We start from the raw sequence: 13,852 nt of genomic DNA on the forward strand, positions 1-13,852 counted from the left end.
AAGACAAAGAAGGTCGCTTGCACGAGTGCCCTCCTCAAAAAGGACGAGTTTAAAAGGACGTACGACGCTACAAACTGCTGTGGGGCAATCACGAGCTATGTCCACTTGAGCGCGAAATGCCAGAGAACGTGACCAGAAAATTATGTTTCTACGATACTGGTGTCAATACACTAAGTTTCAGCATGGTAAGGACAATAAACTTGGATTCGTCAGATAACTTTTGTAATTACACTTTCGACTGCCAGCTTCAAGCTGAGCCACCAACTACCTAGGACAAACTTGACCACGCGTGACCCTATCCCGGTGCAACCTTAAACGTTAATCACCACAACCAAATTACCAGTGCATGGCATCCTGGGCATACTGCTGTTAAATTGCGTTGAACGAGTTACTGCTTATTCAGGAATGAAGCATTACTGGCAGATGAAAATTACATTTTGAAAATAAAAACTAAGTCAGAGTGCAAAAGGTTAAACTATTAAATTATTCTAATTAAGACAAATTTGTTTCGTATCTGAAAAAAATAATGTAAAATGATGGTAAAAACTTGATGGGATTCACTCCCATCATCGCAGTATCTCGTTATACAATCACGTCAAACACAGCCAAAATATAATTGAATTCACACAATTGTAAGATCCTACGATGTGAAACCTGAACGTCGATGGCAAAAATAATCCTCAAAGCGAACCAGCATTCAACTATCAAAGTCAGGATTGAAAGCCCTAAAAAACCTATAAACAATTGTTCGTGCCTTACACGTTAGATGCTTCGGAGTGCAGTGGTGCTGCACATCTATTCCTATTAAATGCAAGTTACCTGAACAAACAATTATCTTGACATTACCAACTGTCCTTCATAACAGGAAAAATCTAAAACGTACCACACGATTGTTGAAGAGCCAGAATAATGTAAAATTTAAATGCGCATAGCGTACGGCTCAAGCTCGCGTTATTCAGAGATATTTTAATGAGCGCTGTGAGAAAAAGTATTGAGCATAACAATCATTGCTGCTACCAATCATTGAAACTCACGCCACACCGTGTTGAAAATCACACCAGTGCATATATACGTATTTATTCATATATTCATCTGACAGCCTCTGTTTATCGTTAAACTCTAGTAAACAAATTAACGCAAAATGTGGTTACAGATGGAATGGTGCGCAATATGGATCGTTTTCATCGTCTCCCATGTCTATTGTTATCAAATCACAAATGCATTTGACTCAAAAAGTAGGTATGTTTAGTAGCAATGCGTTGATGCTCAAGTTTCCTGCTGAAGATAGGCCATGAAGTGCAAGATAAAGTAAACAAAATAGCCGCTTGCCCTGGGCTTAGGGTCAGAAACTTCCTTCGTTGACATATAGCGTCCATGATGAAGAATAGCCTATTATTCAATACTTAATTTCACACGGTACACTTTTTAAGCGCAGTGACAATTTTAGACGTATTCAGGTAGTAATGATTGTAGAATTTATCATAATGGAACTAAACTACATAAATAAATAACAATCAACACTCGGATATCTGAAGGTGAGTACAGACTTCGAACTTAGGTTACATCACATAAATGGAGAAGGAAACAACAAAGACAATAAATAACAATAATAAATAATGAGGATTAAAGAATCAGAATATGCCAGCACACAGGTTATGAGCTAAACAGGCGATGATTCAACGCGATAAAAATCCCACACTATAAATAAAACAAACCAAACTACTTATTCTACCTCAAGAAACGTAAGAACATTAATACGGCCATCAATTGAAACCAAGTAAATAATATAACAAATCCCAAATTTCAGACATTGCTGCTAAGTAACATCACAGAAAATAATAATATCGTTACAAATTTAGGACGCCTATTTAGAATTATTTATCTTTCACATAAAAGTTACAAATAAAACAAAAAAGGAAATGGTCAATATTACGTATCAGGAACAGCAGAGCGTGCAAGACTTGAAAGGGCACATGGCTTCCACTTCTACGGCTTTGGCGCGTAGCTACGAGTGTTGGCTACTGACGTTCTTGATCAAACTATAACAGTGATGAACTTCAGACGACCAACTGACATCGTGCAAGATCTAGATGAGAATTTGATTATAATGATTATCCTCATCGCGCATGATTACGATTACTGTACACCAATTCTCATCTCATGAGAACTTAGTGAATTTTGACTATCTTTTTTCTGTGGGCAAAAATGGCAGGAAAATAATTTAATAATCATTGAGATGCATTTAAGAAAAACGAGCATGAAGTTCCGGGTGCACAGGAGCATTTCGGTCTCAAGAAGTTATGGCGCCAACGTTAGGCAAGATGAACGCTTCTCAAGTTGCGTACACACAAGCTCAGTAGCTGGCCAGTGATCACAAAATTATCATGGAACGAAAATTATATTTATGAGAATAATTGCTGAACTATCGAAAAAAAACATTGAAAAACAGAAAGATAAATGGATGACTAGCGTAGTATAACAACAAGAAATATAACAGAAGGAAATACTATCGAAAAACAACACAGAAAACGCAAGCTCGCCTGTTAAGGTGAACAGTCTCGTCCGACTTAAATGAAGATATGTCATGGCTTAACACATAACTTCTTTGGCTTAAGAGTAGGAATGTTTTCACTACGCACTCTGCTGAGTAACTTAACAAAACAATGAGCTACATGAATGAATAGACCGACATTGGAATAAATCTACGAAAACATTAGAAACGATAATACTCTAAACAATGATAATCACGTACACAATACTGGACTATTAAACACCCAGTTTCCTATCATGTAATTAGAGGATGTGAAAAATTGAGACTAAGACGCAAAGCTGAATTGAAAGGAAATATTGTTTTGATCCTCAAAGGAACTTTTGATCCTCGTTAAGAAACTGTTTTGGATGTTGAAGAACAATACAAATTCAAGCATTGTTAATTCATGAGCAAAAAAAAAATTGAGTAATAGCTCGAGATTTATGGTCTTGTTCAACTCTAAGTTAAAAAAAGTAAACTCTAAAACAGTTATATTCAATTTAGACATAATTTATTGTGAGTTGGCATTGCTTCGACTGGATAATGTGATAGAATTTGTTTCCGGTATCAGTACTTATTAGCCCTCCCCGCATGGTGGGAAGTGACTGCCCATGCCCTTAAGCCATTTAACATCTGCACAAACGCTTTATTCAACTCATGTTAACTTGTTTAAATGAAACAATAGTATTATTCATATACCTATGAGTATCGTCAATAATGCAATTTCTGTAACGTAAATATTAATTAAAAATTGACCTTGTATTCACTTCGAAATAACGTAATTAATAACAAATTCGTTGGAGAAATTACATTTCTTCTAGTAAACAGCCCTTACATTTGAAAAAACAGACGATCTGTTAAGTGCCTTAAATTTGCTCTTTAATTACGACAGCTTTCAAGCTGCGAACCAGTCGAGATAAAATACAATTTGAAATCTTAATTAAACTGAACGTAATAAAAACGCAAAGCAATATCAAAGCTAAAAGTTGCTTATATGCCGAGTCTGATCAGTTGACTTGGTCATAAACTAGACTCCAGTAACGTACTAACGTGTGCTAGGCTAACATCAACACGAAATCATAGAAGTCGTGAGTATGAAATGTCTTCCTCAGCAGCAACTTTGCTTGGAAATAAACACCGTGCAGCCGTGACTATGAGTAATTACTGGGAGAACAAATTCATTATAGTGAAATTATCACAAGTGCATCATTTTTGAATCCATCATCACACAATAAAACATAAGCAACTCATTGCTGAGTCTCCATCACAAATTACTCAATTCCTCGGGAGCCAAAACGGTAACACGAAGGAGGGACAAGTCAACCGCTACAGAAAGTAAAAGACTTCGTCGGACTTCTAACGAGCAAAGGCACGCGCCAAAACACCATTGAGTAGCATCGATCAATAAATAATTCTATTCTAGCTTTGAAAACAACCTTAGCCTAAAAAAAATAATTCACGTAAAAAAGGCAAACTAATCGCAATATAAATAAAATAGCAGGAATATAACAATTGTCATTTGAAAAAAATAGTAATTTTCCAATTGTTTTTATTCATGTAAGTCTCATGAAGTCGGTGGGTAAACCTCAGTTCAAGCAACAGTAAAGAGTTAGCGCTGAACGACTCGTGGCAGAGCAACCCTCCTCAGAGTTATGCTCAGTAAACACAACGTCGAACCAATGCCATAAAATAATAACGTTTTGTCGCGTCTTCGGCATTTGACAATATCAAAACTCATCACACAAATAAGAAAAAAGTACACATACATTAAATATTATAGGTCCAATGTCAACAGGATTAGTCAGTAACTGATGACCATGTCTCGTGTCAGGAGACATGGAAAATGAGGTCTTACAAGAGGCGAAATTTCAATTACCTGTTTCATCTAAAGGCAAGAATAGCTGCGCATCAGAGCAAAAATTTATATTTTGGATAAATGAGCACATAGTTGAATTGATATTAGTATTTAAAAAATGGTCAATTATTTCCGTTAAAATAAAATTGTATCCAAAGCTCAATAAAGTTATTCCAGACACACCAAACTTGAACAATCTAAGTCAATTGGTCTCCTAAAAAGTTCCATTAACATCGCAGAACTCACGCTTGACCAGTGACTAGCGTGAGCATTTTCATTCCTTGCAAAATTCTCCTCCAATTTTACTCCTAAATTGACATTGAAGAAGGCAGTTGGAAAAACACTTACATATTAGGATTTCCACGCGTTCACAGTACCATGTTATATAGGAGCATGAAATTATTTCTTAACAACATCGTCACACAGATAAATAACTAGGTTAACATAACCGCCTGCAAAAGAATAAATAGTACCTTTAGCCGTTCGGCAACGATTATAACTGTAGTGTTCTAGAACCAGTTCCCGATCTGAAGCGCTGTTAGTGTTGATTGCAATTGCTAATAATATTTAATTTACAGACTATGAATCGGCTCGAACATTTTATGCTCTCACCTTGTTTAGATCTTGATTACCTTCCATTGAATACATATTTATATTCTGCAAGTAGACACAGGAAAAAGTTTCCAGACATCACTAACACAGAGAAGATCAGGCACACGCGCGACGAGAACAATTGTAAAGCACGTCTACTTTATCCATGATGTGCGGATGCTAGCATTGCTCGTGCTTGTTGACAGCGTCTGTTTTCTGAAAGCTAAGGCTGCAGTAATGCTTGTAGCGCAGACGAGCATCTCTGAGCACGTGATGAACGTCGTGTTTACGCATGAGCTTGTCGAAGTGCATCGCCAGATCGTTGTGGTCCAACTGCTGCGAGATGATGGTGTCGCGGTGCTGTAGGAGGATCGAAACGCACACGATCATCAGGAATGGGTTACCTCCACCGAACTCATGAGGAGGGGGCAAGGAACCCCCATTGAGGCCCACACCCCCAACCCCGACTGCCCAACCACCACTGAGATCGTTCATGACCGAGGACTTCCCACTGACGGGTGACGTGTGACTAGGAGAAGGTTTAGCAGGAACCAGACGAGCTCCTGCACCCGTGTCTTCCTTAAGGAGTTTGGCGACGTCGCCGTCAGTGTGGCTGTTCGGGATGACAGATCGTGCAGGCCTCAGTGACACGGTGGGTGCGTTGACGGGACTTGACGCCACAGGATTTTCCCAGACCTCGACACAAAGCTCCTCCTCAGCCGCGACCGCGTCCGAATCTAGAAAATTTGCGAAGGCAGCGTCGCTCTCAGAGAAACAACGACGGGAGCACTCGACAGCGCACAAGACGCTGCTCGATGAAGAGCCACCGAGAGAACAGTAATCACCAACAGCGTCCTGTAATGATGAACCGTCGCTAGGCACACGATGCGCGCAATCCGAACCATTTGAACCCGTGGATAAACAAGACGCCGGCGCTCTGATACCTTCAATTTTTGATGTTGCATCAGGCACTTCTGGAGTTTGGAAAGTCGAAAAGGTTTTGTTAGACTTGACGTTAGGTTTACTTGCCCCATCGTTTTGTATTTTCATTTTAGTACTATTAGAGTGAGCTGGCGAAGAGGAAGAATCTACGTTTGGACTGGCGATGGAATTATCACAAGAAGTGAGCTTTGAAACAATAGGGTCATTTGTAGTCCCAACAGTATATTCCAGGTGGTGAGGAATGAGTTCATTAGAGGTAGGTTTGCTGGGACTTGGGTAGCTAAGTTGAGCATCATGATTTGTTTTCAAGGGAGAAGCGTTTTCACTGATACCAGAGCTTCTGCTGGGCGAGTCTTGTTCGCTGCGAGACGATTTTTTGGAACTGCGTCCAAGTTCCATGAATTCTTTGAGATTTTTTATTTTTCTGGTGGGCGTTACGTTAGCTTCGATATACCCGAGGGCATCACCTGCAGAGCCGCTCTTCACATCACCAGCAGCGCTGCTCTTCACACTGGTGAAGACGTCGTCACTGACACCCGCGGTGGTGAGCTTGACGCCTGCCTCGGTGGACACGCCATCGCTGGCGTCAGCAGCACCGTTCATGAAAGGCTTGAGTGGCTGAGATGCAGCGCGTGTCAGCTGCACGCTGCGAGACGAGCTACGACGTGTCAGCAGAGCTGCCTCTGAGCTGCGCTGACGACGTAAGGCGCAGACGGCGCTGTAGTTGCTGACGCGCTTTCCATTGCGCAGTTGTGACAGCAGACGCGCAGACGCGAGGGCTGGCAACGGAGAACTGGTGGCGAGAGCGGCCGCGTTCTTGGCGGCGCGCACCAGAGCCTCGGGATCGAACGGAACCTGCGAACGCGATTAAAATAATAGTCTTTGTGGGTTGTTATCAACGTATTCCATTACAGGCCATCGCAAAAAGCGCCGGTAACTACTGTATCAACAAATTGGCAAAATCAGCACACACATTTTTAGTAAAATGACGCAAGCGGAAATACAAGGAAAAAATTGACCCTGATTTTTTGTCGTAAAATTTCAACACAGAAAACGACTAACAACCAAATAGTCCAAAATTAATGTCAGGCGGCAGAAAAGTCAGCACTCAGGAGAAACAACTTGTTCATATACGAACGAAGGAAAATCTTATAACGTAAATTGCAGGACGATCAAACAGGTATATACCTCAGCAAGAGGCAGGGTGTGTGAGGGGGGCCTGGGCGGTAGGGAGGACCACAGCACCTCCAGCATGAGCTGCGCGTCGTCGAACGCAAACTCGCGCTTCAGCTCCAGCAGCAGCCAGCGATAGCAGAACAGCAGGTCGTCCGCCTGCCGCGCCCATCATAAGTCACGGGGCTTATTTTGATGAACTTCACAACTCTCTTTAAGGCGAGTACCTATCTTACTAACTCATGATTTAGAGCCCCACACACCTTGTGACTCTAATCGCTGTCTTTACAGAGCCTACTTTATGCAATATGTTTATAGATAGTAACATTGACCACTTTACTTATAGAGAATGCCTGCATCACTCTCTTTGTACAGCATACCATACCATACCACATATATATATATATATATATACTCTATATATACCCACTCTCTTGGTGGAGCATACTTGACCACACTCTTTCTAGCAAACGAAAAGCTTATAGAGGGAAAGATAAACCAAACTATCTAGAAATATATCCACTCACTTTTCTAGCCAGAAGCTGAACATCCAAGCACTCAATTGAATGGCGTTTCCAAAGACCCTGCGTGACTCGCCTGGTGTTCCTGAAGGTAGAGATAGAAGTCAGGGTCATAGAAGACGAGCGCCTCAGTGAGGTGCTGGAACTTGAGGCTCATAGCGGCGCCGTCCACGTGGAAGTTTGCGCTGAGTCTCGCCATGAGGGCGCAGAAGCAGACGTACGCGTGCGCCTCGTCGCGCTGCGTGAACAGCAGCGGTGACGCCAGGTCACTCATGCCCTGGCAGTACCCCACCCCAGGGTGGTTCAGAGAGTACCTGTGGGTATAGAACACTGCAGTGTACTCAAGTACTCAAGTACAAAAACAGCAGCGGTGACGCTAGGTCACTCATGCCCTGGCAGTACCCCACCCCAGGGTGGTTCAGAGAGTACCTGTGGGCATAGAACGTTGCAGTGTACTCAAGTAGAAACGGACTATCTCATGTATGGTCAATATTAAGTATAAGCATTGGTTTTTAAAAATCTTTTTGGATATTTATTTATTTTCTACTTTTTAATTAGCAATTTTAGCAATTCAAATCATTTTCCAGGGTGTGCAAGTGTGGATGTTGGAGAAAAAACTCAATTCCAAACCATGAATTTTTAGTGCTTTTTTTTATTTAATTTTTTTTTTCTAAAAAAATTTTTTAAATTATTATTTCTGATGGTCAAATCTTGAATTGTTAGGCAGCATAAGCACGCATGCCATATTTCAAGTTTCTAGGATGTTCAGAAGAGCTCTAAATTAAGGTCTGAATTTTCGATGACAGACAGACACGAAACGAAGTCAAGAAAAACGTGGTAAAAAGACGCACGTGGTCAGGATGTTATAATCAAGTCTGCATGACGCACGTGGTGGGGACGTTATAATCAAGTCTGCATGACGCACGTGGTCAGGATGTTATAATCAAGTCTGCATGACGCACGTGGTCAGGATGTTATAATCAAGTCTGCATGACGCACGTGGTCAGGATGTTATAATCAAGTCTGCATGACGCACGTGGTCAGGATGTTATAATCAAGTCTGCATGACGCACGTGGTCAGGATGTTATAATCAAGTCTGCATGACGCACGTGGTCANATCATCATAAACTAGTGAACATGACTGACATGAGATCATCATAAACTAGTGAACATGACTGACATGAGATCATCATAAACTAATGAACATGACTGACATGAGATCATCATAAACTAATGAACATGACTGACATGAGATCATTATAGATGTTGTCGTATTCTACTACATATCATGTCATATGCGACCAGAGTATTCCCGTTGAAATAAAAAATATAATTAGCTCAGTACTCACTGCAGTGAGTGACAGAGAGCGCATTTTCTCATCGACGAATACGTGAAGTCACGGACGGACAGACGGACGGACGGACATGCCGAGCACAATAGTGCATTTATTCCGTAAATGAGAAAATACGCTAAAAAGTGGGAACACATAATTAAATTACTGAATATTACAGACCTCCGCTGGCTGGTCTCCACAATTCAAACTAAAGTATACTATTTATTTTTGGTGCTACTGAAGGGATTTGGTATTTATTTTTAGTGGTATTAATTTTTTGATCACCTTTTTCCGTTGGTAGCTTTCTGCGAGACCAGAAAGACTCGATTCATTTAAACATCCAAAATGCTATTGAAATATTTCATTGCATTATTGATCAAATATTTGAACCAAATTCTAAAGAACCATTTTCACATTCTTAAAAAACACAATATCCATACATTACTAATCAAGACTATCATATATTTTGAATAGCATTTTAATATGTGACCATTTGTGCCGTTAACAATAAAATAAAATGGGGAATTAATACTCAAAAATAATGTTGGCTCAACAAACAAACATGAGACAAGTTTGGATGACCCACCAGGGCTACGTAGCAGACAAAATCAAAATATTTCCCATACGTAAGCACTAAACTTAAACATGCACCCAGAGAAATGAGCGAGACTGTCCAAATTGAAATACACTTTAAGCCCCTGCAAGGGTCATCCTGACACACTTTTGTCTGGCAAAGGGCGTATCGGTGCTACGTCTGCTCTCAAGTTACGCTGTAGCTAAAATTTGCATTACTTTTTCCGAAACTTCTCTTTAACTTTAAACACTTCTCTTTAGCTTTAATATTCAAAAATAATATGAGAAATTCATTGTACATCTGTAAGATTAGAGACACTGGATTCTTTAGAAGTGTCTTTAAAAAGTAATTTTTAAATATATATTATGTTTCATACATTGACCCACTTATTTGAGAAAGTGTATGACCTGCTCTGAGTGCTTGACATGGTGCCGCCAACGCTGTAGCTACAATTAGCATCACTGTTTCATACATTGACCCATTTATTTGAGAGAGTGTATGACCTGCTCGGAGTGCTTGACGTGGTGCTGCCAACGCTGTAGATATAATTAGCATCACTGTTTCATACATTGACCCATTTATTTGAGGGAGTGTATGACCTGCTCGGAGTGCTTGACGTGGTGCTGCCAACGCTGCCTGAGGCTGTGGTACTCAGCGGTCTTGGTCTTCATGTACTCCAGGCGCTCCTTGCCCGGCAGACCAGCGGGGTACACGTCCAGCAGGTGCTTCCACACCACCTTCCTGCCATCACAGTGAAGCTATTAGCTAAATTTGTTCACAATTATCATTATTATTATAGTTACAATTGTTTACAGTTATTATTATTACAGTTAAATTTGTTTACAGTTATTATTATTACAGTTAAATTTGTTTACAGTTATTATTATTACAGTTAGGTACAGTTGTTCACAATTATTATTATTATTATTATAGTTACAAATGTTTACAGCTATTATTATTACAGTTACAGTTGTTCACAATTATTATTATTATTAAAGTTACAATTGTTTGCAGCTATTATTATTATTACAGTTACAGTTGTTTACAGTTATTATTATTACAGTTACTACTACAGTTGTTCACAATTATTATTATTATTACAGTTACAGTTGCTTACAGTTATTATTATTATTACAATCATATATTCATTGCTGTAGTGCAAGTTTCCAAGTGACGCTGCTATTAGAATGCAACAACGGTTCATTCTTGGCATCTCCTCTGGAGAAATGATACTTATTTGTTCTATTTTGCTTATCCAACTAACTGTGGAGTGTGGGACACTAAACATGGGCCTATATGAAGCAGCATGAAGCCCCATTGTCATTAATACCAAAATAGTTACACAAATACTTGTAAAACAGATCCACTGCAACAGGAAGAAAATGGAAAATTTTCAAAGAAATTATTGAAATGTATATTAAATTTTTTTCCAAATTACGTTTCTACATTTTTCTCGCTGGCGCATGTTTCCATGGACAGGTAAAATGTCATAAACACATTAGGAATAATAGGGCAAGTATAGCTACTGTATGTATCCAGCATTGTGCATGATGTAGGTTAGCTACTCAACAGTTTCAGACCACATGTACATCCTCGTGGCTGAAGGTTCCTCCTACCACAGCCCCATCAGCAACTCACCCAACTGAAGTTCCCCCACCACAGCCCCAGCAGCAACTCACCTAAGTGAAGTTCCCCCACCACAGCGCCAGCAGCAACTCACCTAAGTGAAGTCCCCCCACCACAGCGCCAGCAGCAACTCACCTAAGTGAAGTCCCCCCACCACAGCCCCAGCAGCAACTCACCTAAGTGAAGGCTCCAAGCCTGCCATGTAGATGGTCTTCCTGAGTTCGTTGACTTTAATGAGGACGCCGACGTTGTCGAGGAAAGACTGGAACTTGACGTCGTCCATGGGCGCCATGACAGCAACGTCCTTCTGAGTGCTCTCAAGGGGCTGCCGCGCATCCCCTGCAGGCGGGAGCAGGTCGTCGGGCCAATTCAGGGCCCTCTGCATGAGCCCCAGTGTCTTTTCCATCTGAAGATGAAAGTCTTAATTCTAACCAGGGCTCATAATTTGATTGTGGACACAAAAATGAAAATGTTGAATAATATCAGGACCATGTTGAATGACCAGATATAATGTTCACAAATTATTTCAATTTAAAGTTGAAAACCTATTTAAATTTTGCAAAAATTTACTTATCCAGCATTAGGTATTATATGGCAATATTATCCAGACAGCGTGGAAACTTCCTTTGTATAAAATAAAGTTTGAAAGCAGTTTCTCTTCATTCCCAAACTGCTTCTCAAAACTTCAATCATGTAGGTTGGTGGAGCAGTTATTAGTCATGAGAATCAATGTAAGAGGCATCGAGACATTGCACACCTTCTCTCTGAATATGCCAGGCAATTTAGTGGAATAGTTGTTGGCAGCAGCAGCAGTAAGGTGTGGCAGTCGAGGCACAATATCCAGACCCTCCCAGCTGCCAGTGCTGCTAAAGCTGCCACTGCGGCCTGCCTCCACCTTCACTAGCAGGTGAGGTTCACAGGGCCTGAAAAGTTTGAATTAATTTTTAATGCATCACGCTGTTAAAGCATAAACGCCAAATGAGCTATATTTTAGCTTGAAAAATGAGATATCTGCTTTTTAATTTTGATAATTCACTTTAGATGGTTTTTGGAAATATAAAATATAAACATCGCTACAGACACAAAATTTACTAATTCAAGTAACCCCATTGAGGTAAAAGCTTGGAATTGGCAACTATATTTGCAAGTTTATTGTGTACTTGTTTGAGATATCAAGGACTGAATGGATTACAAAATCACAAAAAAATGTAAATAAACAATAGGAAGTAAAACTTGTTGATTTTATTTATTATATACAAATATTAACTGCATATTTCTTGGAGTTTTACATACTAAATTTTCCAAGTTACATAATGTGTTCAAAAATTTCTCTTCACCTTGAAAAAGCCAACTCCAGGTCAAAGTCAGAGACAAGAGGAAGCCATAAAGCCTCCGGTAGACGCTCATCTCGAGACAGGTAGCTAATTTCAAACTCTCTGTAATGCACAAGAATAAGTTTAGACACATGGAGAAGCATATAACTTAGAGGCAATATCATTGGCTTTCCTAATAACCACTATATAAAATGAAAGATTTTAATAAGAAATAGAAAAATTTTTTGCTAATTCATATAAAAAATAATTTTAAACCTACAAGATTCTGATATACTTATAAACTTTTTTCATTAACTTTATAAGTGAAGATTTGTTCCACAAGATGACTAGGTGATTAAGGGAAGATTAGTTGATAAACCCAATATCTCTTGATAGAAATATAGAATAAAACAGGCCTTACCTAGAAGATAATTTGAATGCTCTGACAACCAAGTTCTGCAGCACAGAGAGAGTGGTAAGCTGGGGGTCCACAGAGAACTTGCAGCACTGAGATATCCCATCTAAATTACAGTGCTGCACATTGTAGGACACGTTATTTTACATACTTATACAGTTAATCAAGACTGGTTCATTTCAGATGCAGTGCACTCAAATAACATATTCATATATGATTTAGGGAAATAAATGAATATTACGGTATTTCTACATACAAACAAGTAGAATTGAAACAACAGCTGGAAGCTTGAAATAATCAGTGTAAATGTTTGGTGACAAAAATCTAAATAAAATAAGCGATAGATTAAGTAATTCACTGTTATTTTTTATAGATTACGTCACATTCAAAGTACCTACTTCAGAACTCACATCAATTCACTCACCCGTATAACTTTTATCCTCACAGCATCAGCTGGTGGCAAGGGAGAAGCCATGCTTCTACATCAAATTACTGGCAGAATTTACTGATTATTTGGGGAAAAACAACACAAATTTGGTACAATGACAGTAGGATAGGAATTGGTGAATTGACAAAGTTTGTGCCATTTATAATCATTTTAGCCCTTTGGTATCATTAAACATCCTTCAGACAGCAGGGTCTGTCTTGATCAACAACTGTTGGAGAGTATTACCGATCATATATAAACATTATTGTTGTTGAATGTGTTATAAAATAAAAGAAATTTAATTTAATTATCTCTACAAAAGAGTTCATGATAGTTAACATAAGGTGCAACTAGAGTAGTGCTGTCAAATGGAGTAATAAGAGACAGGCGGGGTAAATCGGGAGTCATTCCACATTTCGTAGAAATGTTGTAGCAGCTAAACCATTCAAAATATTTCAAAACTAAATATAGTGGCATAAAATTCAACATTTTTACTATCTATGTAGCAAAAAGCAAGTTCAGAAATCATACATTTATTAACTTAAAAAAA

General features: G+C 39.4%; 1 protein-coding gene across 1 annotated transcript; it reads right to left on the reverse strand.

The window, feature by feature from the left end:
• Nucleotides 1-1,530: 1,530 nt before the first annotated feature.
• LOC108667118 (TBC1 domain family member 25) lies at nt 1,531-13,542 on the reverse strand. The gene is made up of 10 exons (XM_018154104.2): nt 13,300-13,542; nt 12,882-12,994; nt 12,485-12,583; nt 11,905-12,070; nt 11,324-11,553; nt 10,121-10,262; nt 9,233-9,252; nt 7,689-7,926; nt 7,107-7,250; nt 1,531-6,773 (listed from the first exon to the last, which is right to left on the reverse strand). The coding sequence occupies exons 1-10, from the start codon at nt 13,348-13,350 to the stop codon at nt 5,157-5,159; spliced, it is 2,820 nt and encodes a 939-aa protein (XP_018009593.1). The 5' UTR covers nt 13,351-13,542; the 3' UTR covers nt 1,531-5,156.
• Between the last annotated feature and the right edge of the window lie 310 nt (nt 13,543-13,852).

Source organism: Hyalella azteca, unplaced genomic scaffold, assembly GCF_000764305.2.
Source record: "Hyalella azteca isolate HAZT.00-mixed unplaced genomic scaffold, Hazt_2.0.2 contig7647, whole genome shotgun sequence".
Lineage (NCBI taxonomy): Eukaryota > Metazoa > Arthropoda > Malacostraca > Amphipoda > Hyalellidae > Hyalella > Hyalella azteca.